Genomic DNA, 26,956 nt, shown 5'->3' with positions numbered 1-26,956 from the left:
TTGTTGACAATTGAGGATTAATGATCAGTGTTTAAACATTTCATTACACTAATTAATCTCCTCACTCGATTTATTCTCATTCAAGTCAAGATTATGATCACAATTTCACAACCCTCAAAATTTGGTTGAAGAATTCTACGGTGGATTCGTTTATTCAAATGCAGTAATGGAGTGGACTTTCAGACAAGAAAATGAAATATCACTTTCTTTTACCAAGTCTTTAATCTTCCCTTGCAGTGATATTCAATCGAACTCTGTCTGTATAAATCCGCCTGTTGCATTTACACAGCAGCAGCAGAAGCTCCCAAGAACATCAATGGCGGCGAGGAGCTTTACCAACAAAATCCCTTTTCTGATAATCACGTGTTTCTGCACCACCAACACAATTTTTTCCTTAGCGACAGACACCATCTCAGCAACCCAAACCCTGTCCGGAAATCAAACAATTGTCTCCTCAGGAGGGAACTTCGAGCTGGGATTCTTCACTCCAGGAAAATCCTCCAAATACTACATAGGCATATGGTACAAAAAGGTTTCAGAAAAAACCGTGATTTGGGTAGCAAACAGGGAAACCCCAGTTTTCGACACCCGCCATGCCCAACTCAAGATTTCTGGACACAACCTTGTAGTACTGAACGAATCCCAAATCGAGATATGGTCCACTGCCCTGAATTCCACAACCTTAAAAACCAGTTCTGCATCTGCAGTTCTTCTTGACGATGGAAGATTGATCCTGCAAGAATCGAATTCCACCATATGGGACAGCTTCGATTACCCATCCAACACATGGATGCCGGGGCAGAAGCTTTACTACGACAAAAGAACACACAAAAAGGTTGTCGTAACATCGTGGAGAAACTCCGAGGATCCTTCCCCAGGGCTCTTCTCCCTCGAATTTCTTCCAAACGACAGTAAATACATCATTAAATGGAACAACAGCGAGCAGTATTGGAGCAGTGGAACATGGAATGGCCATATATTCAGCTTAGTCCCTGAAATGAGATTGAGTTATAATTACAACTTCAGCTACGTCGACAACGAGAACGAAAGCTACTTCGTCTACACTCTCTACAACTCCTCCATCATTTCTCGGACAATGATGGATACCTCCGGACAGATCAAACAGCACACGTGGACAAATTCGGCGTGGATGATGTTCTGGTCGCAGCCGCGGCAGCAGTGCGAGGTCTACGCTTTCTGCGGCGCATTCGGCACGTGCAATCAAAACTCGATGCCGTTCTGCAACTGCTTGCCGGGATTCAGACCAAAGTCCGATAATGATTGGAATCTAAACGACTATTCCGATGGATGTGTAAGAGACATTGATTTGCAATGTCGGAACAATAGTGTGTTTGCTTCAAACGGATCGACGGATAAGTTTCTGTTGGCTTCCAACATGAACCTTCCTTTACATCCTCAAAAATTGGCAGTCGGAAGCAAAGGCCAATGCGAATCCGCCTGTCTCGACAGCTGCTCTTGCAGCGCTTACGCGTACGATGCAAATGGCTGTTTGATTTGGAACGATGAGTTGTTAAATCTGCAGCAATTAGGACAAGGAGATGGCAGTGGGAGAGACATTCGTATCAGATACTCTGCAGCTTCCTCTGTTTTTCACAGCAGCCATAAGAAAGGCGATGGCGCGGTCATAGTTGGCGCTGTCTCAGGTGCTGTTGTCGCAGTGCTGATCGTCTTAGCAATCGTTTGGACAGTAATATGTAATAATCGTCGGATAAAGACTAGACTTTCGAGAGTAGCGGAGGGCTCTTTGATCGGATTTTCATACAAAGACTTGCAGCTTGCTACGAAGAACTTCTCGATTAAATTAGGCGGGGGAGCTTTCGGATCGGTCTTCAAAGGAACTCTCGCCGATTCGACTAAAGTCGCTGTCAAGAAACTCGAAAGCATAAGCCAAGGAGAGAAGCAGTTTCGAACAGAAGTCAGCACGATCGGCACGATCCAGCATATGAACCTCGTTAGGCTCCGAGGATTTTGCTCGGAGCGAAATAAGAAGCTCTTGGTTTACGATTACATGGAAAACGGTTCCTTGGATTCGCATCTCTTCGGCGGCGATGAATCGAAAGTTTTGAATTGGGAAATACGGTATCGTATTGCATTAGGCGTCGCTCGGGGGTTGGCCTATCTGCATGACAAGTGTCGAGAATGCATAATTCATTGCGATGTGAAGCCCGAGAACATTCTCCTCGACGCTGATTTCTGTCCGAAGGTCGGAGACTTCGGGCTGGCGAAGCTAATGGGTCGTGATTTCAGCCGCGTGCTGACAACAATGAGAGGGACGAGAGGGTACCTTGCGCCGGAATGGATTTCGGGGGTTCCTATTACGGCGAAAGCTGATGTTTATAGCTATGGCATGATGCTTTTTGAGTTAGTTTCGGGCAGCCGGAACTCTGAGTATGTTGAAGATGGGAGAGATACATTTTTTCCTTGTTTGGCCGCAAGAGTGATAATTGGGGAGGACGACGTTCTTGATCTCTTAGACCCGATTTTGGAGAGGGATGCGGATGGCGAAGAAGTTTTGAAGGTTTTGAAAGTTGCTTGTTGGTGCATACAAGATGACGAGAATTTGAGGCCGTCGATGGGGCAGATCGTTCAGATTTTCGAAGGTGTTGCGGAAGTGAGGTTGCCGCCGATTCCTCGGTCGTTGCAGCTTATGTTGGCTGCTAAGGAAGAACATGTTGTGTTCTTCACTGATCGATCGGCTGCTGGAGATTATGATGGAAAAACCAGTGATAAGTGTAGTGTGTTGTTGGAGTCTTAAGACAAGAACAGCAAGTTAGGTTTGTAGGAATAAATTCAGGCTTTGTTGTCTTGTGTTAGTTTTAGTTACTGTTTAATTGGGAGAATAGTTATTGTTGCAGTGTTGTTAACAGATGATGAACTCAGAGATTGCATGAATTAGACAAACAATACACATTTTTACATGAATTAAGCGTGTAGATAATTATGGTTTTTTATAAAAGGATAGTATAACATTGAAGGTGTCTTAACAATCTATACATCCAATAATTTTACATTTTTGCTACCACAAATATCCAAATACACCCTTGGACTTATTAACTTAATTCAACTATATTATATAGTTTTTAATTGTGATGAAATAAAATAGTGAGTCAATGCGGGTAGAGACTAGAGAACAGAAATGATTGTGACAATTACTTACGGATATATTTATTTTTTTGAAATAACGTAGAAATCGCAGTCGCTGGCTAGATGGGAATTGATTAAATTTTTTATTGAATTTAATATCATACAAACTAATTTCGACAAAGAAGTCAAGTCAAATTAGATCATAAAGTCCAACCCACGGACTTTTATTTGATTAGGACTGACTGAGTCGTCGTCTCCTTCACATAAACTCCATTTTCATTGAAATTATAGCACACATACTGTTCATTGTGCTGTTCGTCTTCCTTCGCAATGATCTTCGAGAACATTGGCAATATGCTCCTTTTTCTTATCTTTGTATGTTTCTACACCAACACAATTTTCTCCCTCGCAAATGACACCATTTCAGCAAACCAAACACTATCCGGGAATCAAACTATCGTCTCCTCAGGTGGGAACTTCGAGCTAGGGTTCTTCACTCCCAGCAAATCCTCCAAATACTACATAGGCATATGGTACAAAAAAATCCCCGAAAAAACCGTGATTTGGGTAGCAAACAGGGAAACCCCAATTTCAGACTCCCCTAATGCTCAAATCAAGATCTCAGGACGAAACCTAGTGTTGCTGAATGAGTCCAAGGTCGAGATATGGTCGACTGCCCTAAACTCAACAGGGCCACAAATTAACACTGTGTTTGCAGCTCTTCTTGATGATGGAAACTTGGTGTTGCGAGAAAACTCAGTTTCTGCCGAAACTCTCTGGGAAAGTTTCGACTACCCAACTCACACATTTATGCCCGGGGCAAAGCTTTCCTTTAATAAAAGAACAGGGAGATTACAGACTCTGACATCATGGAAGAGCTCCGATGATCCTGCCCGAGGGCTTTTCTCTCTCGAACCAGTTCCATACGACAGTCAATTTGTCATAAGATGGAACAAGAACGAGCCCAGTTGGAGCAGTGGAGCTTGGAATGGTCATACTTTCAGCGCAGTCCCTGAAATGAGATTGAACTACATCTACAATTTCAGCTACGTTGATAACGAGAACGAGAGTTATTTCACGTATTCTTTATACAATCCATCCATCATGTCCCGAATGATCATCGATACGTTTGGGCAGATCAAGCAGTCGACTTGGTCTGGGAATGCCTGGTCTGTGTTTTGGTTGCAGCCGAGGAATCCATGCGAGAGCTGTGCCTACTGCGGAGCATTTGCTATTTACAGTAGAAGTTCATCAGCACATTGCAATTGCTTGCCGGGATTTAAGCCGGAAGCCGACGACAACAAAAGATGTGTGAGAGAGACTAATTTGGAATGCGAAAACGGCGAGACAGTTGGTTCTAATGGGAGAAGAGATAAATTTCTTATGTACTCCAATGTGAAGCTTCCTTCTTATTTCGAATCATTGCCGTTGATCGAAAACATAGGCGAATGCGAGGCCGAGTGCCTGAGCAGTTGCGTTTGCAGTGCTTATTCCTACGACGAAAACGGTTGCTTGGTTTGGTACCGGGAGCTGTTAAATCTTGTGCAAGTAGAACAAGGAGATGATGATGATGATGGAAAAATCATCTACATCAGATACTCTGCATATTCCTCTGTCTTCAATGGCAGTAAAGATCATACCCTTCTTATTGTTGGTGCTGTTTTAGGTTCTGCTGCCATTGTCGCGTTAATTTCCGGGGCTGCAATATGGAGACATCGAAGGCGAAAGCATGCTAGAGTAAAGAATGCAGTAGCGGGTTCTTTAGTTGGATTTTCATACAAGAACTTACAGCTTGCGACGAAGAACTTCTCGGTTAAGTTGGGAGGTGGAGGTTTCGGATCAGTCTTCAAAGGAACTCTCCCCGATTCGACTGTCGTTGCTGTGAAGAAACTCGAAAGCATCAGCCAAGGAGAGAAGCAGTTTAGAACAGAAGTCATGACTATCGGCGCAATCCACCATATGAATCTTGTTAGGCTTCGCGGGTTCTGCCCCGAGCAAAACGAGAAGCTTTTGGTCTATGATTACATGGAAAATGGCTCCTTGGACACTCATCTTTTCAGCAGTAAGGACTCGACAGTTTTGGATTGGAAAATTCGGTACCAAATTGCACTTGGAGTAGCTCGGGGGTTGGCTTATCTCCATGACAAGTGCCGAGAATGCATAATTCATTGCGACGTGAAGCCCGAAAACATTCTCCTCGACGCGGATTACTGTCCGAAGGTCGGAGACTTTGGGCTGGCGAAGCTCATGGGTCGTGATTTCAGCCGTGTGCTGACGACGATGAGAGGGACGAGAGGGTACCTTGCACCGGAATGGATTTCGGGGGTTCCTACTACGGTGAAAGCTGATGTTTATAGCTATGGTATGATGCTGTTTGAACTGGTTTCGGGCAGCCGGAACTCGGAGTACGTAGAAGACAAGAAATGTACGTACTTCCCTTGCTTGGCTGCAAGAGTGATCGTTGAAGAGGGTGATGTTCTGAGCCTTTTGGACCCGCCATTGATGAAGGATGCTGATGCAGAGGAAGTTTTGAGGATATGTAAAGTTGCTTGTTGGTGCATCCAAGATGGGGAGAATGTGAGGCCATCGATGGGGCAGATCGTGCAGATTCTTGAAGGTGTTATGGATGTTTGCTTGCCTCCGATTCCTCGATCGCTGCAACTTATGTTGGCTGCTAAGAAGGAGGATGATGTTGTCTTCTTCACTGATCCCTCTTTCTGCACTAATTTCAGATGTTGGATCCCAGAAGAGCAACAAATTAGGTTTGGTTGATCGGAATCACGATGAGTTTTCGTGTATGATAGTATGTGTTGTAGCCAATGTCCTTGTGGGCGTGCTTGTTTGGGGATTGGATTAGATTTATACTATTTATTCAATTTTTTTTCCCAAAACATCAAATCAAACACCTATTTTTTATTTTTTATATTATACTAAAAATCAATTTTACATTAAAAACATCACATCAGCACTTGTTTATACCACGTCATACAACTTTTTACTATTCAAATCTCAACTCAAAATCCTAATTCCCAAACAAACACACCCTAATAGTGCCACGTCATACAACTTTTTACTATTCAAATCTCAACTCAAAATCCTAATTCCCAAACAAACACACCCTAATAGTGGTTTGAGAAGGACTTGCAAAAACCGTTTGGATTTGATTTGCCAAAAATATTAAATCAAAATTGAATATTTTAAATGACAATTTCGATTACAATTATCCGTTTAATTTTAATTTTATTGTTATTTTCTGATTTTTTTATTTTAATTATTAATTTTGATTCTAATGTTATTTTAATAAATCTTTATATTATTATAAATATATATAAATAATTCTTAAATTTTAGTACTATTATTCTTCTATTTATTAATATTAATCTTTTCTCTATTTTTATATAAAAATAATAATTTTAATATTTAAAAAATTAATAAAATCAAAAATCAAATGTCATGCGTAAACACACCTTTTGTTGTTTTGATTTATTTTAAAATCTCTTTAACTCATAACTCTATTCTTTTTTTAAGTTTACAGTATATTTTTCTATTTTTGTTGGAGTATGCTTCAGTAACTCAGTTTTAATCATATTTTTTATTTTTACAGGTCTTTTCTCTAATTATACCATTTATTTTTCAGAGTTAAATAAATAAATAATTATATTAAAAAAAAATTGTATTAAAAAAATAGATAATTATATTAAAAAGAAATTCAACCCGCTGATTCTGCAAAAAAAACTACTTGGTGTGTTGAACAGTTTTTTTTTCCTATCCGAAAAAATAAAAGAAATTTTCGGTTGGAGATGGTTTAAAACAGTAGAAAACTACTATTTTAATTTTTTTTCTTTTGTATTTTCGTTTTTGTTTTTGTTTTTGGTAAAATAAAAAATTCTAGGAAGATCTCTCCCTTTTGTTCATTTCATCGAGGACGGACTTGGAGAAATCTACGAAATGGCGCTTCGTGCACTCAGAAGAAATCTGTCTAGAGCTTTGAAGCCCCTGCCACCATCGTCTTCCATAACAAGCGAAACCTATTCTCTATTCACTATTTCTAACCGTCAATCTCCGGTATCTTCAACTTCTGCCAATTCTCCTCTTTCCCCAACCCAAACTTTCTTCGGCAACGCCATATGCTCGCGCTGCTTCTCTTCTCTCGGCGAAGAGCCGCATGGTCCTGCCCCGCTTAATCACAGGTGAACATTACGGGAATTTGAAATTTTAAGCATGTTTTTCAATTGGGATTTTTTTAGAAAGATAGAATGACTATGTAATTTGCGGTTGTTTGGAGTTAGAAATGGTGTTATTATAGACATCCTTGAACTTTTAGGTTATTGTGATTCGATGATTGGGCTTCTGAAGGTTTAAGGAATATAAAAGATTGGTTTGTAAAGTAATTGAGTTAGTGTGCTGGTTGATATATTAATATTGGTGTTCAGCTCTATGTTGCAGGAAGATGAGTATCACAGGTTGGCTAATTCTACCATCCATGGACTTCTTGAGAACCTAGAGGTAAATGTTTTGGATTGAGGCTATTTTCTATGAAACATAGTTTGTGCTACTGAGAGAGTGGCCATTGGAAGAGATGAACTGCGACAGGTTTTTTTTTTTTTTTTTTCTCTCTGTTATTCTGCTTATGTTTGCAACAGCCTAGAATTTTATTTATATGTTACTTTCATATTGATAGGTTTTTATTTTTTAGTGATAGATGCTGTGCGCTGTCTTTCTGGGATAGCTAAAGAGATAAATTAAATTCGCTGAATCTGCCATTGTTGTTTTCTTGCAGTTTAGACCAAGCTTGTCAAGTTTTAAATTATCTTATTGTATCACTTTTCAGTAGCTGATTTTATTGAAACTGGTCTAATGAATGATGGATTTGGTTTGGTTTATCAGGAATATGGTGATTCTGTAGAGATTGAGGGATTTGATGTTGACTATGGGGTATGATAGATGGATTGACATTAACTCTGTAGGCCTACTTTCGTTTTGTGTTCATCAGTTTCTTGTGTAACTAATTGTTTGTATTTTAGAATGAGGTGTTAACCTTGAAGCTCGGGGATTTGGGAACTTATGTTATAAATAAGCAAACACCAAACCGACAGATTTGGATGTCTTCTCCCATCAGGTATTGATATCTTAACCCTGATGAGATTTTACCATTTCCTCTAAAATGCTATATTGATATCATTATCTAGGTTCTTGAGATGTTGGCGCTTCTGCTTGTGTTTTGTTTGGTTGGACTTAGGTCTTAATTAGGTTAAAAGTACTTAGTATTGACAGTTGAGTTAAGCTTCCTATGAAGCTACTGTTCATGTACAAATGAAGCTCTGAAACTGCCAGCAGATAGATACACCTTAGGAGTTATGGATGCTTTACATTTGTGACAAGAATGTGTGGTTGCCTGTTTAGTTCCATCTTTTTTAATGTTTATTTTAAGCTTTATTAAAGCTGAGTTAAGATGTTGAGCTGAATTAAGACTTTACATAAAGATGATGTATGAGTTAATACTTCAAGGCCTACTGCACCTGGTGGCATGTTCTTTATAATTTTTCATACCTTTTAGTAAGTACCAGCTGACTATAACTTCAAGATTCGTTTGCATTTCATCTAATTAATAAGTTCTGTGGACAGTTGTGAATTCTGTGGACCTTTAAGGTTTGGATTTGAGTTTGTGGTTTGAAAATCGTAAAATTTGAATTGAAATAGTATCTGATGTGAAATAAATAAATATTTGATATGATATTTTTATGAAAAATTGATATTTTTTGGTAAAATGTTAAAATGAAAAATAAGAGTTTAATTTGATGGTTTTGAGAGTACAAAATTTGATGAATAATGCTAGACCAAATTCATACCTTAAAGATGCGGAGCCTTAAGTTTCTTAAGAATTAGAAATTGAAACACCTTTTGGCTTTTACTAATATCCTTTTGAATCCCAGTAATGATGTTGTTACTCATGGATTGAATTATCAGTGGAAAAGTTAAAGGAAATGGAACCATTCCTTTGGGGCTGTAAGGAAAGCGCCAAGCTGTGAAAAGATTTCTTAACGATCAATTGTTTATTTATTGTAAATGCTGTCAGACAATGCTTAGCAGCACTATATCTAGTGTTCATTCTCATCAGTTGCGACTTAGAAGATATAGCTTCGAATTCATACTTAGTATTTGATAAAATCTTGCCATGCCCAATTATTCCTCATCTCTGTTGCTAATTTGCACTCGTAATTCATATGTAATTATTTTGTTAGCTTTGCACAGGCTTTGTATATCTCAAAGTCTTGTAATTCCTTTTGCAGCGGTCCCTCTAGGTTTGACTGGGATCAAGATGCTCAAGCATGGATTTACCGACGAACGAAAGGAAACCTGAATAAAATTTTAGAAGCTGAGTTGGAAAAGCTGTGTGGGCAACCCATTAATCTTTCTTAAGCTAATTTTATTTTTATTGAAAGGACAATTCTGACATACATGAAACTGTATTCTCTCCGAGTCTTTGGCACCATGTTTTTTTATATTCACAAGCACACATCGGGCTTATGGCATTCTTAAGCACTCACTGTAATAAATAAGCTGTATTTCAATGGTATGTTGCTTATGTTGTAATAATGCATTGACTAGTCACCTAGTTAACCATTTTTAAAATATCATTAGTTAGCTCAAGAACACACACCAAAGTGAACACATATATTCGAATTAGTTATGTTTGAGTTTGACTAATATTTAAATGAGTTTGGACAAGAAACATTATTGACACTTGCAAAATACCAACTTTGATGAGGCAATCCACTTTTAAATTATTTTCAATTACCAACACTTTCCCATAGTTCATTCTTGAATCCACTAGCTATACTAAGATGCCTAACTTGCAGCATTCACAATAGCATTTTATCTACACACACATGCATAAATATATATATATATATATATATTCTCTACTTGATTTGTTCCCCTAAGAAAAGAATCGAGACAGCAAAGAAAGAAAAGGTTGTAACTAAAGTAATCTCTTCACTTATATATATATATATATATATATATATATTATATTCTGGCTATTCTTCTTATGTTCAACAAACACATTCATCATTCTTGAAATCAAAAAGTAAAAATAAAATGAGAAACCTATACGTTGGGATTTCTTTGTGTATCCTTGTCATTGCATTGGATGTCACAGCTGGAATTCTTGGACTGAAGGCTGAAGCTGCTCAAGACAAGGTAAGTGTTCTTATTCTTCATCTTCCGTGATGCACCATGTGTATGATTAAATCTTCTTCCCGTTACATCGATATGTTTTGGTGACGTACTTCTTTTTTTTTTTTAATATCAGGAGAAGCATATGAGATTCCTTCTACTCGAGTGCAAACCGCCGAGCCACCACGCCTACGAGCTCGGCTTTGCTGCGGCCGTGATCTTTGGCGTGGCTCATGTTTTTGCCAATTTGGTGGGAGGCTGCAATTTCAGACATGCTTCCAAGCTGCCTATGGTGTGCCTTGTCTTAACATGGTACCTTCGTGCTTTTTTTTTTTTCTTATAACTTTAATGGTCATTATAATAAACCATTGTGTCATTCTAATCATTTTGTGAATTTGAATTTGAAGGATTGTCATGGCGGTGGGGATGTCGTTGCTGGTGATCGGGACAAAATCGAACCACAAATCGAAAGTATCTTGTGGGCTGTCGCACAATAACTTTTTGTCGGGTGGAGGAATATTGTGTTTCATCCACGCTGTGATTTCTGTGGCCTATTATGTTACATCCTCAGCTACCTATCCTAAATAGATTTCATTTTTTATTTCTATTTTGATTTTTTATTTCTGATGTATCCATATATATATATATATTACGACGAATATTTACCTAAATTTCTTGTAATATTACTCTTTACTTTGTATTGAAAATTTATTTTCATAATAATAATAATAATTTTTCTATTTTTGTTGTCCCATACCAATCAACATTTTTATATTTTGTAAAACTTACTAAATCAAAATATATCTAACAAATATAAACCTAACTTAATTAATTACATAATATATAATATCATAAGTGTTAATTATAAGTAAATAAACTACATAAATTTTAAATCTTTTAAATATATATTCTATTTTTTTAATCATATATATTAAATTCATTTTAAAATTATCAATATTATTAATTATTAAATAATAATAAATTAATTAATTATTTAAATACATAACTTCACCTCACACGTCCATTTTCACATTATCCGGAGGAAGAATGTTTTTTGTTTTCTTTATTTATTTTTTTGCCAACATGAGAATATGTAATCGTTGTCCTTTGAGAACACGTTGGATAAATTCTTGGTCAAACTTAAATTAAATTCAACAAGATAAATCACACTAAATGAATTAGAACGATGCGTGACAGACAAGATCCAGAGGTATCCGGATTCAACTAGTTATTAGAGTGCAATTCATCTCCAAAATAGTTAAATGCTACAGTGGTAACTTCCAATGCCCTTCTGATTCTGATACCAACTCTATCATAATTCTTGTCATTCCATGGACACGATATTGTATATGTATACAAATTATTTACATATACAATTAAGACCTAAAATGCTATAATACGAATGAACATATTTAGTTATTTACAAGATACATATGGAAAAGATAAATTATCGATAAGGTAAAACAACATTATCTATCTGTTGATGAGTTGCCATAATTTTATCTTTACATTTGTGTATAGTAGAAATAAATAAATACTCCATGTCTATTTCAATAAACATATATACATCATCAGTCTTGAAAATAAAATGAGAAATGTATATGTCAGCGTTTTTGCGTATGTCCTTGTCGTAGCATTGGATGTCATAGCTGGAATTCTCGGACAGAAGGCCGAGGCTGCTCAAGACAAGGTCGATTAATTATTCTTATTTTTCATCATCATATGTATGATTAAATCGATATTTTTTCAGGCGAAGAAGATGAAGCTCTTTCTAGTCGAGTGCAAACAGCCGAGCCACCTCGCTTACCAGCTTGGATTCGCGGCTGCTGTGATCCTTGGCGTGGCTCATGTTCTTGTCATTTTGATGGGAGGCTGCAATTTCCGACATTCTTCCAAGCTGCCTGTAACGTGCCTTGTCTTAACATGGTACCTTTGTGCTTTTGTACTTATTAGTTTCGATAATTTATTAATCAGATGGTAAATTTAAAGATTAATATGTAATCATGGTAGAAATATAGTTTTATTAAAAATTAAATAAAAAATCCAAAACTACGATAATATATGCAAACATATAAATAGAGATAGCACACATAGTTTATGTTCATTAGTAATATAACAAACTAAGGCATCATTAATACATATAAATATATAAATCACATGATCAACATCCAATTCGCAATATATGTATATAGATGTAACAACTAATACACATTTATAACATCGGATTATTATTGAAATGCGAAGTACTAAATTAACTTTGAAAAGTTTAATGATCAGATTTATTCAGTATAATAATAAGTTGACATTTTGATTAATTTTCAGGAGTTTCTTGGCTGCGGGGATGTCGTTGTTGGTGATCGGGACAAAATCGAACAACAAATCGAAAGTATCTTGTGGCCTCTCGCACGATGATTTTTTGGGCTATGGAGGATGTTTTTGTTTCTTCCATGGTGGGATGTCTCTGCTCTATTATGTCTCATCCTATGCTACTTCATCTTAAATAAACTTTCCATATTTTTATCCTCACATATATATTTTAATTTGTTACCATGAAATTTTCATCTAAATTTCTTGTAATATATAATGCTCCAATTTTTTATTGCAATTTACTTTCATAATAACAATAATGTGTGTTAATCTTTTATTTTGTGATATAGCCTCCTTCTCCAAAATAGTTAAATGTGATTAAGATATTATAAATATCCGTATAAACACAAAGTATTTTTTTATAGATATTAGACAAAATAGCATAAAAACCTCATGTGGTTTCATAAAGTTGCTGAAAACCCTCTCTGATTTTAAAACTCCAAAAAACTTACTTGTTGTTCGTAAAACGTTGCAAAAAAACCCTCATCCGTTAGAACTTAACGGAGAGTGTATGTTACGGGTCTGCGAATTTTGGTCCATAAAGTGATAAATTTGTACGTGACTTTATTATATGATTTTTTCTCTCTCCTAAAATTCAATACAATTTAATTCTTCCTCAATGTCTTCTTTTAAAAGAATTGTGATTTTTCATCTTTTCCCATATTTATGCAGAGAAAAGTGTTAAATTATGTTTCTTTCTCCATTCTTGCAGATATTTTTTAGGTTAAATTTTAGGAGCAAATAATTCATAATTGGAGAAGAACTTGTGCGGCTGCCTGCCTGAAGAAGAATTAGGGAAGAAGAAATAGAAGAAGAAAAAAAAAATATTGGGAGGAAGAAGAAGAAAGGAAAAAATTGGGAAAACAAATACCTGGTGCGTGCAGCGGGTGAAGAAAAATTGAGAAAGAAAATTGGAGAAAAGAAATAAGAGAAAGAATCTGATGTGACTATGGGGTGTAAAGAAAAAGAAAATTGGGGAAAAGAAATAAGAGGAAGAATCTGGTGTGATTATGGGGGTGTAAAGAAAAATTGGGGAAGGAGAAGAAATAACTTAAACAATTAAGACCCAGAAGAAAGAAAAATATTTTCCACTATTGGCAAACAACTCCAGCCCATTCCGGCGACCGGCGGCGGTGGCGATTCTCACCAGCTTCCTTCCTCGGCAAACAGACAACGGGTTAATACGATTTTTTCACAGATTTTCTGTAAGAAAATTACAGAAAAATAAGAAGAGAAAGGAAAAAGAAAAAGATGGGAGTGGGCGTGCGGGAAATGAAAGAAAAAAAAAAGTAGGAGAGAGAAAATGGTATAACGGTTCATTATGATAGAATTTAAACGTCTCGGAGTGGGCTAGTGTGCAACGTTTTACAGGTTTTTTGGAGTTTTAAAATAGGAGAGGGTTTTCAGCAACCACGGGGGATTTTAGTAAAAAAAATTGAATTGAAATAGTTATACTGTATAATATAAAATTTGAATTAAAATTTATTTTTAAATATAATATAAAAAATAAAAAATAAATATTTGATTTAATATTTTTGGTGAAATTGTTTTTTGTGAATAATAGAATTTGGAGAGAATTTCTCAAAGGAACACATATGAAACCTTGAATCCTATATGCTAACAGAATTCACAATTTTTTCTTTTTACGGTATAAACTCTTGGTCGAACCTAATATCTTGAAAATTAGATCCGACAAGATAAGTCACATTAGTAAACACTGGAAATTTTCTTCTGAGGAAGTACATTCACTACTACATATTTGTCCAATGGCTTTCTTACTTGAATTGTACAGAAATAAATGGTCTGAATGATTTCTACAACAGTTTATCTTACAAGGAGTTTGTTGGGATGTGTAAATCCAAACCAAAGTTCGAAATAATTATCCGGCAAATCTAAAGTTAACGTTCTATTTTAATTTCAATTTCGATTTTTGCACAAACTTGTAGTCCCAAATACAGAAAAAAATCAACTTTCATCATCGGAAAGGAATTCATCATCGCTCGTCTGCTGCTGTTCCTTCAATGATGGGAATTGCCGTCTGTGCATATCCGATAAAGACTCCGACTTTGTCGGCTCTTGAGGAGGCAAACTCTCCGCTGATGACAACGATGTCTCATTCTTTGCCAGCTTTAAGGAGCTGTGTATGTCATTGCATGCCTTGTCCAAAACCGACAAGAATTCGCTAACGATTACAAAGAGTCGCAGCCCCTCATCTTTCCCGTCCTTACCGTGGAAGTAATTCGCCGTGCTCTTCACCAGAGCCATTATCCTCTTCTCTTCTCCCATCAGCCATTTGATATCGAATTCGGCTTGATTGGTTGAGCCCATAAGAGTGTTCCGGAACTCACTTTCTCCCTCTAGGCTCTGCATTTCTGTCTCGAGGAATTCTTTTGTCTGAGCAAGAGACTGGCTGAGTTTCGACACGGCTTCACTTATCTGATTATCGATAACTGCAGCTTTTGTTATGTTCTCAAGCTCGTTTCTCAGACCAGAAACCTGCTGAAGGCCGAGGCTTTGGTAGAATTCTTCTGTTTCTGGAAACTTCACATTATTGTCTTCTGCACTTTCGCCGGATTCGCTTTGAATCTTTTGTAATTTTCGAGCAGCTCTAGCACCTTCGGTCCGACTGATTTCTTGGACAACAAAATGAAGCAGCGTCGTCTTTCCATCAATTCCTTTTACATCTGACAACTTCAGCAGTGCATCAAGCTTGAATGCAGTAGCCCCACCGCGGTAAGTGCCATCGTTCATACGGTTTCCGGTTTTGAGAACTGCTTCCAAGAGTTTGAAGAATAGTCTGCTGTTTGTGAGCTCCTTACATGCAAGCTGAAAATGATCATTAAAATGTAAACTTTATCAAAAGCACAAAATGGTCCTAAGAAAAAATTCAAACTTCGTCGCCATTGAAGTATGGTGAAGAAAGTGAATTATTGTTAGGGAATAGTATACAAACCTCTATAGTTTCAAAGGATTCTTTAAGAAATGAAAATTCCTCCTGGAATGTGCTTATGAACAACAGCGATTCCAGGCGTTTAAACGCAAATGGAATAGCAATCAAAACCTTTAGGAACCTCTCGCCTGGTCCAAGATGTGAAATATTCCCATCATATGATCTGAGTTTTTTCTCTTCATCCAAGGTTGGAACCATCCTCAACAAAGATTGGCATAATACTGCTGGGAGCTCATTACCTAATCAAAATCAATTGTTGGAAATCCATCAAGATAGTTAAATATGCAAAAAATAATAGGAAAAAGAGAGAGAACAACTGATATAAGGTAAAACATGTTTTGTTTTAGCAGAGGTGAAGAAATTTTCTTTAATGTTTATACCATGTTTGTTGCCTAATTGAATTATACATGTGCTTAGAGTGATGGTGCAAGATGTAAAAGTTGCTATGAAAGTACCTTCTTTGAGGGCATCAAAGATTTCTTCCTTTGTTACATCTGAAGCTTTCAGAACAATTGCCAAGTTTTGTGACTTCCTGGGATCAATTATCTGGATGAACTGTGGAATTTGTAATGCTGATGAATCTTTTTCACTTTTCTTTTTATCCACGGGATCATATCCAAAGATTTCTTCCATCATCTCCTCATTAACTCTGCAAGTCCAAAGCACATTCAAGATATCTAAATGCCATGTGGAGACATAAGATATGAATCAAGGAAAGCAAGGCACAATCCAGCTAAAATTACTCACTGAAATGACCCTTCTCGAATTTCATTCCACACCATGGAGCGGCTGGGGCTTGCAGCAACCTTATCCCAGAAGAATGGCTTTAATTTGGCTTTGTGAGCTTCTGATTCATCAGAAAGGTCATTTCTACCTCCTGAAGAAGAGTTACCATGTTGGCCCCTCTGATTTGGATGCCGACCAACTTTAGGAGGCGGTGGAGGAGCAGGAGCACGGACAGGGAGTTTAGGAGGAGGCGGTGGAGGTGGCCCCGGAGGTGGTCTAGGGGGTGCACATGCTGTTTTCTCTTGGGAAAGTAGTATTGTAGCAGCTACTCCATCTATTCCAGCATTAGCTTCGACTGACTGAGATTCTGCCTGTGATAAATTGATTTTGGTTGAAGGGGCTTTGACATCCATATTGTTTGGAGCACTTGGGACTTGAGACTCCTGTGCAGAACCTGAATGATTATACTACAGTGGTGAATGCATAGACATTTATAAATAAAACTTGATCATGAGGTGGAGCATTACCAGCAGGATTATTACCGGAGCCCAAATGAAATTGCCCTGCACCTCCTTGTGCATCCTTTGGTTCAATCTTCTTCTTCTTAGGATAGTACAATATGTATGCAGCTACAAATGCAAAGAATACCACAAAAGTAGTGACTGCAGCGGCGGTAATATACTTGTGATGTTTGTTGTCACTTTCTTGCGATGGACCAGGAGAAATATTGTTTGCATCTATAATAGTCTTGTCGTCATTGTTCTCTTCTCGTGCTGGACCAGGGGAAAGATTGTTTGGTGATTGCGAAGGAGCATCTCCATTTTCTTGTGATGGACCAGGCGAAAGATGGTCGGGTAATTGTGAAGGAGAATCACTTTCTCTTGCTGGACCAGGTGAAAGATCATCTATTACTTGCGAAGGTGCATCACTACCTGGTGATGGACCGGGTGAAAAATCGTCTATTTCTTGCGAAGGAGCATCGCTACCTGGTGATGGACCAGGCGAAACATCATCTATTACTGGCGAAGGAGCATCACTACCTGGTGATGGACCAGGCGAAAGATCATCTATTACTTGTGAAGGAGAATCAGCAGCTGAGGGTGAAGGAGATGTTGCAGGAGATTGTGTAGGAACCATGTCAGGAAACGGTAGAACTGGAGAAGGAGCCGGTGTGGGCACTTCAAACACAGGTGCAGGGGACATATAATCAGGGGATAATGCAAGGTCAGGGGGTGCAGCAATTGAAGGTGGATACCTGTTGGCAGGAGGCTGAGAATCTGAAGAGGGAGAGGGACCTGGCACTTCATATGCAGGTGCAGGGGATGAAGCAGGTCCTGATACTTGAATCCTTCCACCTTTGTGCCTCAGGTACCTTCTCGGAATCTTAGCCCAACTAGAAAACAACTTTGTCAATTTGTTGGGTATGGTCTCTTGCTGATTGCTTAATTTTTGCAACAGTAGTTTGTTATATCTCAAGCAATCCATAGAAGTTTCCTTCTTCTCCGAAGAAAGACTAGCTGCGACATTCTGTTTACTTAATTTCACCAACAAGGGTGAATCAAATGTGACACCATTGTCATCACTAGCTGATGGCTGAAAGACATCTAAATTTATGCCTTGAACCGCTTTTACGCATTCTTTTAACTTGTCTGTAGAATCAGTCCATGCTTCTTCAGCCTGCCAGAAAGATTTCAGCAGAATTTCATATCTTCATAACTCCATAACACAAATATAAATTTCTTCCATCTGCTTATTAGCCATAGAACACAAATGATCAGCTAGTTGACTGAATACAATTAACCAAAGTCTCATTGCTCTTAATCCTAATAAGCAGAAAAGCAAAGATCAGAAGGAGCCATCAAAGGTTATACTTAGTCAAATTCCTCCACAAAACCTAAGTTTCCTGACATTATGAATGAATAAATACAATCACATCAGTCCAAGAATGACACAATACTTCAAATCTGATGCTTAATTATTGGATAAACAAGTGTAACTGATCGAATAGTGATGCCAAATTTCAATTATGCATTAAGAATATCTAGATGGTATTCAGGAGAACTAAGATGAATGAATCCAACAAGGGTACTATTGAGCATACCATATCTGTTGAGATGGCATCCTTATCTTCCCCAGAGACTCCTCCATATGAAACGCTTTGCCTCAATTTCCTATTAACTTCAGAAGACTCTGCTGCAAAGAAACAGAAAAGAGCAGCAAGAAAGACTGCCAATTTTGTGTCCATCTTTTGTCAAACGATCATCAATGCCTTTTCATTTGACCGAGCCAAAACAGGAATACGCATAGCCATATCTATAGCTATGCATGAAAATTAAATAACAGGAAATTTCTTGGTTTCGAACCCTAAATACAGTGCTCCCCAAAGGGACCAAATTCCCAGAACTCATTCAGTATTATTTCCAAACACTTCCAGCAATGAAGGCGAAGTAGCCCCTCCCTTTGCCTGCGGCAAGCACACAAAAAATGCATCTATCTCTGTTGTTGACCTTGAATGAATATCGAATTTAATGATGACGGAACCTCTAAAACACACTATTTTCCCTCGCTCCACAGAGAAAACGAAAACCTACAAAAAATAACAAAGGGGGTTCCGTTTTTTATTCACAGAATATTTATGGAAAAATTAATGAGAAAAAAAAGTGGTTTCATTCAAACGCTGAAGAATTTGAGGGAAAAAGACAATGATTAATTTTGATGCATTTCGAGAATCAGAATATATATTTCTGATCAGGGCTATGATTTAACAAGTGATGCATGTAATCCAGTAGGCGAGAAACGAGAAAAACAAGAACACACGAAGAAACGCAACAAGAACGACGAGCGAGGGAGGGAAGGAGGGACAATGCTTCAATTGACGCAATAAAATTAAATTCTAAAATCATTTTAGATCCCTTATTTACCAAAAAAAAAAATAATAATAATAATATATACTATAATTTTAGTCCTTATCATTTCTACATAGAACTAACTAATAACAATAACAAGTAATAGAAATCAACAATGTCCAAAATTTTATCAAACAGCATACAAAATGCATTGATCTAAATAAACCAACAAAAATTCCTAATTTAGTCTAGAATGCAAGACATAAAATAAACGATATTGTTACACATAACATATTAGGAAATTGAAAACATAGCATAAAAAGATCCAAGAACTCAAGCTAGAACATTAAAGTAGCAATAAAATGAGGTGTTCGAAATCATCGTCTAAACGGATCGATATTATTACATAAATGAAGTTCGAAATTAATTAAATTCGCCGATAGATCAGACATCACCGACACTGGGGTCAGTGTTCCATTTGGTCTGTGATTCCAAGAAGCTCAGACATAGATGAGGCCCTCCTCCTCCTGGTAATGAGCTTGGAGAGCCTTCATCTTCCCCAACATTATTATTATCATCAGCATTTCTGCAATAATAAAAACAAACAAAAATAATGCTATGTGAGATTCTTATAGAAATTTCCAATGATATATACATATGAAGCATGAAATGCATTCAATTCATTTTGTATGGATGTTTCAAATTATAGAAATTCTTTGCTCTATGTAAACTGTAATCTTGATGTATATAATCTATTACAATATGATCAAATTAAGTTCCATATGTGATTCATAAATGCCTCATTTTGTATTATAGTTGGTTAAAATTTTAAATTTGTAAATGATCATTGATTTTAAAAATAAATACCCATTTTGGGGGATTTCATGAATGGAGTTGTTTGAAGCTGAAGTCGAATCCTCGATGACTATGGGGGCAGAGTTTCCCTCGACATTGTCGGGATTTTGAGCTAGTTGGTTGCCGAGGAATTTCGCCTACAAATATTTTTATTTCATCCGAATATTTAAAAAAATAAAAATAATAATACTTCAAAGGAAAATAAAAAATTTATACAAATTATTTAATTACCTTGAACAAATGTATACGTTGAATGGCGCCAGTGAGGAATTGCTGGTAGACGCCAGCCTCAAGCACTGTATTGATATTTGCAACATCTGGTTCATAATACCTAATGAAAAATTAAATTAATTAGTTACATACAAATGATTGATAATTAAATAAGTCATTTCAATTAATTGTACCTCATTTTCTCTTGTGACTCACGCTGTTTCCTGTTGAGTTTGTCGAGCTTCTCTTCAAGATCCTGAAAATTAATCAGTTTTAAAATGTTAAAATAATCGAATCATGTTCACTTCTTAAATAAGAACACAATTAATACAAATGAAATTTATCGTATATACCTCGATGCTGCATTTGTTGGCCAGCAATTGGGTTTTCAATTCATGAAAAACAAATTGAAAAATTGTGTGTCATCAGAAAATAATTATGTTAAAAAATTGAGATAGATGATCAGAAGCTAATATTGTTAGAATTCTTCCAACAAAACCTTACATGACAATCTTCTCCAGCATTTCTGCCTCGTATTTTAACTCCTTGAGTTTTCGAGACAAGAACTAGAACAGATACAGACAGACAGATCATATCTATGTCAAATTAAAAAAATTAAATTAAACAAAAGATTTAGATGCAGCCATACCTCTTCATGGTTAATCGGCCTGAAGCAAAAATAAAAAAATAAAAAATCAAATCAATTGCATGGAGCAGGAAGAAACCCTAATTTAAGGTAATCAAGGTGGAAGATTAATTAATTAGTTCAGGATACAAACCCTCCTCTCAGTTCATCAGGCCTGTCCACGAATCTGAGGAAGATATCCTCAACCCTACTGTAGAAACAAACCAGAAAGAATCCCAAATCAATTTAACAAAAAAGAAAAAGTTACTGAAAACCCTAATTCAGACATAGATTCATCTACAGAGACGACCATGGATCAATTAACTTACAGTACAGAAGTAAATAAACAAAATCAAAGTAGGGCAAATTACTAACCTCCCGGTGGTGGCGAAGGTGGAAAGGCGGCCGGCGGGGGAGAACATGATGAGGCCGACGTCGGTGTCGCAAAGAATGGACAGCTCGCTGGCCTTCTTAATGATTCCATCCTTGCGCTTCATGTAGGTCACCTGACGGGCTGTCGGGTTCTCGATCCGCTTCATCGCCAGCTTCTTCCTCCCCATGGCTACGCTTCTTGATTAGTTAATTCTGCACTCCACTGTCTGCCTGTCTGTCTGTATATATCCTTGTCTGATATACGACCAGGCGAAGAAGACGATGAAAAGGGCGGATTGATGGGATTGAGAAAGAACCCAAGCTTTATCAAAAGAGGTCAAATACATTTATTGCAAACCAAAGCCCGTCGCATTTATTTACATAACGAGTGTATCTGTATGTGGTGAGTCAAAGGTTTGTGAGGAGAGGCAATTAAGAAGAGGATCTGCTGTGGAACTGAGCAGATATATATATAGATATATATTTACCGGATCTGGATTTTCTCCAAATCTAACAATTAATCTTGCTTTTTCCATTTTGATTTTCATTCCCCACGCAAACCACTCGTATTACTGTTTCTCTAATCTTTAATTTGGTCAGAAGAAATCAAAAAAATCCTGTCAAATTAGAACATTGCCAGCTTCGCTTTCGTTGGAAATCAACTGCCTGTGTCTGCGTTCTTGCTTCAAGTGAAGTTTTGGGGTGTTTTTTGAAGTTTTTGCAAATTGAAGGACCTTTATTGTTTTTTGGATTGTTTTCTTTTGGGGGGCACTTTGTAATTTATTGAAAGATAGATTTATAATATTGCATTGCCTTTGTGTAATATTTGTTGCCTAATAGCTTAATTGTATAAATGTATTCTAGTTGAATAATTAGATTCTACATTCATGATTATTCAAATTAAGTATATATAATTTATTTTTTTAAAAAGAATATCAATCATTATTTTTATTAGTATTATGTCACACGAAATAACACTTCATGAATATAATTTTTTTTAGAGGGCTTTAAAATGTAAAATTTAAAATTGAAGGGTTTTATTTTTTAATCTCCCTAAACACATCGAAAAAAATTAATGATGTATTAAACATGTAGAAATTAAATGATGTTGGACGAGTGAATGTGATTGAACACTTTACATTTTGAATCGATTGAAAGTAATTAGATAACATCAAAAGATGAGTCTAGATTGTACGATCTAATAAGATCGAATGCGACAAATTTTAATACACGGCAACGTTTTGAATCTACTTAGAAGAGTAGATGGTGTTGGAAGAAAAAATACAACAAATTATTAAATGTATGTTGGCAATTTGAATCAACTAAAAAAATTAGATGATACAAGAGATCAAGTTTATAGTAAATAATATTGGAGTTCAAATGCCATATAATACTATATATACTTCAACATTTTGATTCGATTAAAAGTAGTTCGATGATGTTGATGGACGGAACTAAATTAAATGATGTTAAAGGACTAAATGCAATAAATTACTAAATATACTTTAGCATTTTAAACTGATTCGAAGGAATAGGGTTATGTTGGAGGATGAGTATAAATTAAATGATATCGAAAGACCGAATACGACAAATTATTCAATATACGAAATCTTTTGAATCTATTAAAAGATATATATCACATTGGAAAATGAGTCTGATTTAAATGATGTTGGAGGACCAAATGCGACTTTTTAAACAAACATGCACATTTGAATCGATTATAGAGAATTGAATGGTGTCAAAAGATATGTGAATTAAATAATACCGGAGGAACAAAAGCGATGAATTTTAAACATACTTTAACATTTTAAATTAGCTTAAATGAATAAGATTGCATGTCGGGATTGAATATGAGAAATTTACATACTTAGCATTTGAAATAAAGCTAAAAAGAAATAAAATGACCTTGATTGAAATTTTTTGATTAAATGATAAGAACAAAATATAAATATATTATATGTACAACATATATTAAATTTATTAAAAATAACTTACATATTGAAAGATAAATTTTGATTCAAAATGATGTTAAAAGACTGTATACATACAAATACACTAAACTAATGCTATATCCAACTAAGAAAATTCATTTAGATGGTTTCAACTTTTAAAATGCAATTGTTTCAATATTTTTACTCTAATATATAATTTTATTTTTTACTCTAAAAAAATATTCTTTAAAATATTCTTCTGTATATATTATTTAAAATAATTTTTTATATTTACCATTCACATTAAATCAAGACCTTAAATTTCATATTTATATTTATCAATTTTATTTTAATATAAATGTATATTTTATAATTTATATTCACTTTTAAACATATTTGAAAAAAAAAATTATACATTTTTATTCATTAAAAAATATAAAATGTAATTACGTGATAATAAAATATTAATTTTTTGTGTAGAAATTATTTCAAATTTAATTACTAATATTGTAATTATTCAATGTAAAATTGAAATACATTGAATACATAATTTAGATTATAAAAAATTAAAAATTTCTTTTAGTAATTCATAAAAATAAAAAATAAAAAAAAACTACGTACAAATAATACATAAATAAAAACATAATAATTTTATATTTGTTCCTACGTCATTATTTGAGGGACCAATAGCATGCTAAGAGCATGGTCTAAAAAGAGAATTAGATGAATTTGAAAAATAAAAATTTAGGGTGTGTTTGTTTGGAGATTGGATTTTAAATATACTATTTATCCTATTTTTATTTTTTTTTAAAAAATATCGATTCAAACACCTATTTTTAATTTTTTATATTATACTAAAAATTAATTTTACATTCAAAATATTAACACCTATTTATATCACATCATATAACTATTCAAATTTAAAATTTTTATTATTTAAATCCCAACTCAAAATCTAAATCCGAAGACTCTCCTCACTGTTCAAATCCCAAGTCAAAATGCAAACCCAAAGCAAACACACCCTAAAAGTAATAGTAGTAAAATATTAATTTATGGTCAAATATACAAATTTTAAAATATATTTTAGCATTTTGAAAAAAGAATACATGGATTATTTTATTTATTTTTTTCAAAATTTTGATTTTTATATAAAATATTTTATGTTTTTTTATTAATTTTTAGAGAATTATAATTAAAAAGTAATGGTGATAATATAATTTATCTATTGTTTACGTTTTTAAATATATTAAATTAAATATTTATTTATATTATATAAATAATTATTTTTATTTAAAATTTTATTATACAAAACTTCTTCAAACATCAATCGAGATGATTATTATTATTATTTTTTTCATAAAAAAATAAAATAAAATTTTGATGTCGTGTTTCATTTCTTCTTTCCCAAATGCCCCAAGCAGGGGGCGTTGCCTGCTCTTCCTCAATCCAATTGATACCCTCTACTGACGAATTTCCCCACCCAATAGTCACCGTCATCGGCAATCCACTGCAGCTTGACCCTCGCTGATCTCTTTCCGATTGGATGGATATTGAGCTTGATTAGGTATGAAATCCCCAATCCTCGCTTTTGCCAATGCATTTCTTGTGGTTTTTGTTTGCATCTGCTTCGGACATTTTACTGTATTCGAAAATCGAAACTTCAATTCTACTTCCTGACTGAATGACATTTCCTTTTCGTAAATATTGATTCTGTTTGACCAATGTATTGATTATAATCTCTCATCCAGAATTTGGAAAAATTAGGAGGCTGGCTTGGCTGAGAACACCATCTGAATTTTTTACCTATTGATTCTTTTATTTTTATTTTTATTTTTTGAAACCTTGCAGTATCTGTCAGATTTGTGTTGGTTTTATTTGGCAAGTAATATGAACCTTCTCGATTTGATTTTCGCAGTTGTCTTACTCTGTGAATTGCTTTGCTATTTTCTTAGTGTTGAATGATTATGGAGAATCAATGCAGCTGCCCCTTTGTGAAAATTTATGCTATTAGGTTAAATATTTCTGCTATCAATACTGTGTAATCATTCAAAATATTTCTTGAAATCACATCTGGAAGATGGCCCAATGGGATTTTTACTACCAGAATTTTATTTATCTTTATGCTGTATATTTTAACACAATGATTAATTGATCTTTCTTAGTAAACATTGCCTTTAAGATTTTGGCTGTTGGGATAGTTGAGCACAAAGTTGTTTAAAATGTGTGCAGTTATGACCTGTGGCAATCAAGCTAGGGAAACTAAATCTGTGATCCCTTTTTGCTCTTCTGATCGCCTAATTTCTTATTATACCTGTTATTTTTCCATTTTTTCACCCAAGAATGTACATTGATGCATCATATGAGAGACTTCTTTCGAGAAAAATTGAACAAAATAAGAGTAGATGATTTTCAAGAATCAAGAGCAAAAGCAAGTTCATTTACAGAATGAGATTTGAAATCAGAGAAAATGTTTTCAATTAGCCATGCATTTGCCCTCCATGATGTTTTGATTGAGCAAGAGCATTTCTTGGTTTAGATAGAGTTTGTGTGGCTGCATAGAACAACATCAGATTAAATTTTCCGGCATGCATAATAGGTTCATAACTTACTGCATAATTTTATAACCCTTCACACCATTCATTAGAGTTTTCTAATGTGATTTTGCAATCTCGCCCGCCCTGTTCTTCATTCATGCAGGCACTAACTCAGTTTATTTAGTCTCCAGATGATCCACCAATGGAGAGGCACGTTCAGGTATTCCTCAACCGCATCTCCTATGCCTTCATTGCTATAGCCACACTAATCTTTTTCTTCCTCTACCTCCACATCCCCGATACTTGTTTCGATCCCTCTGACCCTAAACTGAAACCTCACAGCCGGTTCCCAAAATCTACATGTGACTTTACCCACCGCTCATATGTTCCCATAGAACAGCGCAATCACCGCATATGGTCCACCAAGACCTGGACCAGTGCTGTCTCCTCCTACACCTCCCTTTTTAAAGCTCTTCAAGCTCAAAACTACCTTTTGAATCAATCCCGGGTCCTAATTTCATCAGCTGGAGCAGGGCACGGGGTCCAGGCGCTATACGAAATGGGTGTGGAGGATGTCACTGCAGTGGAGCTGGTTGAGTCTCCTCCACTGGTGACCAGGGGGGATCCCCATAACTTGCCATTTTTTGATGGGGTTTTTGATCTCGGGCTCGGGGTGTACTTGGATCGATCCCTGTTTCCGAGTCGGTATGTGGATCAAATTGAGAGGACAGTTCGGGGAGGGGGTGTTTGTGTGGTGACTGTGGAGGAGTGTGGATCACAGGAAGTGAAGGATATTGTGAAATTGTTTAAGAAATCTCGATTCATCGATGCAAAGGATGTGGTTTTAGCTGGTGAGAAACGGACAAGAATTGTTATGAGAGTCAAAAGTCCCTTTTGAAGCTTGCAATCTTTAATCCCATTTTCTCACACATTTTGTTGGCAGCAACCATAATTATCTTTCTGTATTTCATTATCTTTTCCCAAACACTCTGGAATTAAGTTATATGTTGTTGTGAAGGTTTATATGAATTTCTTTTCTACAACTGAAACTGGCATCATTCTACAAGATTATTGCTGTGAAAGAAAATCGACACAGAAAGAAGCTATTCTAATCTTGTTGTCGTCCGTATACATGAAATAGAACATTTGTGCTTGAAAAAGAATTACAGTATTAAAGGATCTAAGCTTAATATATTACAAAATCACAATCCATCACTAAAAGAAAAAAAATAAAAAAGTGTAGAATTTATTTGGTC

The 26,956-nt window shown here is 35.7% G+C and overlaps 9 protein-coding genes across 14 annotated transcripts; 6 read left to right on the top strand and 3 right to left on the bottom strand.

Moving 5' to 3' along the window:
• The first annotated feature begins 279 nt into the window (after window positions 1-279).
• LOC127240402 (G-type lectin S-receptor-like serine/threonine-protein kinase At2g19130) lies at window positions 280-2,956 on the top strand. The gene has a single exon (XM_051259075.1). It carries the CDS (start codon window positions 317-319, stop codon window positions 2,774-2,776), a length of 2,460 nt encoding a protein of 819 aa, XP_051115032.1. The 5' UTR covers window positions 280-316; the 3' UTR covers window positions 2,777-2,956.
• A 401-nt stretch (window positions 2,957-3,357) lies between these two features.
• LOC127240066 (G-type lectin S-receptor-like serine/threonine-protein kinase At2g19130) lies at window positions 3,358-6,040 on the top strand. Its single transcript, XM_051258507.1, has one exon. The coding sequence runs from the start codon at window positions 3,436-3,438 to the stop codon at window positions 5,875-5,877; it is 2,442 nt and encodes an 813-aa protein (XP_051114464.1). The 5' UTR covers window positions 3,358-3,435; the 3' UTR covers window positions 5,878-6,040.
• Window positions 6,041-6,990: 950 nt separating this feature from the next.
• LOC127240745 (frataxin, mitochondrial) lies at window positions 6,991-9,726 on the top strand. Its single transcript, XM_051259582.1, has 5 exons — window positions 6,991-7,295; window positions 7,539-7,611; window positions 7,993-8,040; window positions 8,130-8,224; window positions 9,396-9,726. Exons 1-5 carry the CDS (start codon window positions 7,054-7,056, stop codon window positions 9,523-9,525), a joined length of 588 nt encoding a protein of 195 aa, XP_051115539.1. The 5' UTR covers window positions 6,991-7,053; the 3' UTR covers window positions 9,526-9,726.
• Window positions 9,727-10,141: 415 nt separating this feature from the next.
• On the top strand, window positions 10,142-10,992 carry LOC127240746 (protein VASCULATURE COMPLEXITY AND CONNECTIVITY-like). Its single transcript, XM_051259583.1, has 3 exons — window positions 10,142-10,308; window positions 10,421-10,596; window positions 10,692-10,992. The coding sequence occupies exons 1-3, from the start codon at window positions 10,207-10,209 to the stop codon at window positions 10,870-10,872; spliced, it is 459 nt and encodes a 152-aa protein (XP_051115540.1). The 5' UTR covers window positions 10,142-10,206; the 3' UTR covers window positions 10,873-10,992.
• An 880-nt stretch (window positions 10,993-11,872) lies between these two features.
• Window positions 11,873-12,784, top strand: LOC127240479 (protein VASCULATURE COMPLEXITY AND CONNECTIVITY-like). The gene is made up of 3 exons (XM_051259186.1): window positions 11,873-11,974; window positions 12,035-12,210; window positions 12,607-12,784. The coding sequence occupies exons 1-3, from the start codon at window positions 11,873-11,875 to the stop codon at window positions 12,782-12,784; spliced, it is 456 nt and encodes a 151-aa protein (XP_051115143.1).
• A 1,563-nt stretch (window positions 12,785-14,347) lies between these two features.
• LOC127240478 (formin-like protein 3) lies at window positions 14,348-18,775 on the bottom strand. Its single transcript, XM_051259185.1, has 6 exons — window positions 18,429-18,775; window positions 16,855-18,004; window positions 16,349-16,781; window positions 16,057-16,250; window positions 15,605-15,840; window positions 14,348-15,477 (listed from the first exon to the last, which is right to left on the bottom strand). Exons 1-6 carry the CDS (start codon window positions 18,570-18,572, stop codon window positions 14,617-14,619), a joined length of 3,018 nt encoding a protein of 1,005 aa, XP_051115142.1. The 5' UTR covers window positions 18,573-18,775; the 3' UTR covers window positions 14,348-14,616.
• Window positions 18,776-19,460: 685 nt separating this feature from the next.
• On the bottom strand, window positions 19,461-20,660 carry LOC127240596 (uncharacterized). Its single transcript, XM_051259344.1, has 5 exons — window positions 20,592-20,660; window positions 20,433-20,494; window positions 20,260-20,359; window positions 20,041-20,165; window positions 19,461-19,759 (listed from the first exon to the last, which is right to left on the bottom strand). The coding sequence occupies exons 2-5, from the start codon at window positions 20,435-20,437 to the stop codon at window positions 19,618-19,620; spliced, it is 372 nt and encodes a 123-aa protein (XP_051115301.1). The 5' UTR covers window positions 20,438-20,494; window positions 20,592-20,660; the 3' UTR covers window positions 19,461-19,617.
• Window positions 20,661-20,738: 78 nt separating this feature from the next.
• LOC127240477 (agamous-like MADS-box protein AGL104) lies at window positions 20,739-21,423 on the bottom strand. Its single transcript, XM_051259184.1, has 4 exons — window positions 21,239-21,423; window positions 21,018-21,074; window positions 20,888-20,906; window positions 20,739-20,804 (listed from the first exon to the last, which is right to left on the bottom strand). The coding sequence occupies exons 1-4, from the start codon at window positions 21,421-21,423 to the stop codon at window positions 20,739-20,741; spliced, it is 327 nt and encodes a 108-aa protein (XP_051115141.1).
• A 3,132-nt stretch (window positions 21,424-24,555) lies between these two features.
• LOC127240608 (uncharacterized) lies at window positions 24,556-26,717 on the top strand. 6 transcript variants are annotated; one of them, XM_051259381.1, is made up of 3 exons: window positions 24,556-24,730; window positions 25,892-25,920; window positions 26,043-26,717. In XM_051259381.1, exons 2-3 carry the CDS (start codon window positions 25,892-25,894, stop codon window positions 26,596-26,598), a joined length of 585 nt encoding a protein of 194 aa, XP_051115338.1. In that variant the 5' UTR covers window positions 24,556-24,730; the 3' UTR covers window positions 26,599-26,717. The 6 variants fall into 6 exon arrangements, with proteins under 6 accessions (XP_051115338.1, XP_051115337.1, XP_051115336.1 ...); XM_051259380.1 differs by having other exon boundaries at window positions 25,885-25,920; XM_051259379.1 differs by having other exon boundaries at window positions 25,864-25,920.
• The last annotated feature ends 239 nt before the right edge of the window (window positions 26,718-26,956 follow it).

This window comes from Andrographis paniculata, unplaced genomic scaffold (assembly GCF_009805555.1).
Source record: "Andrographis paniculata isolate CXL003 unplaced genomic scaffold, ASM980555v1 Contig79END, whole genome shotgun sequence".
Lineage (NCBI taxonomy): Eukaryota > Viridiplantae > Streptophyta > Magnoliopsida > Lamiales > Acanthaceae > Andrographis > Andrographis paniculata.
The sequence above is the reverse complement of the archived record's forward strand: the minus strand, read 5'-3'. Positions and strand labels throughout refer to the sequence as shown.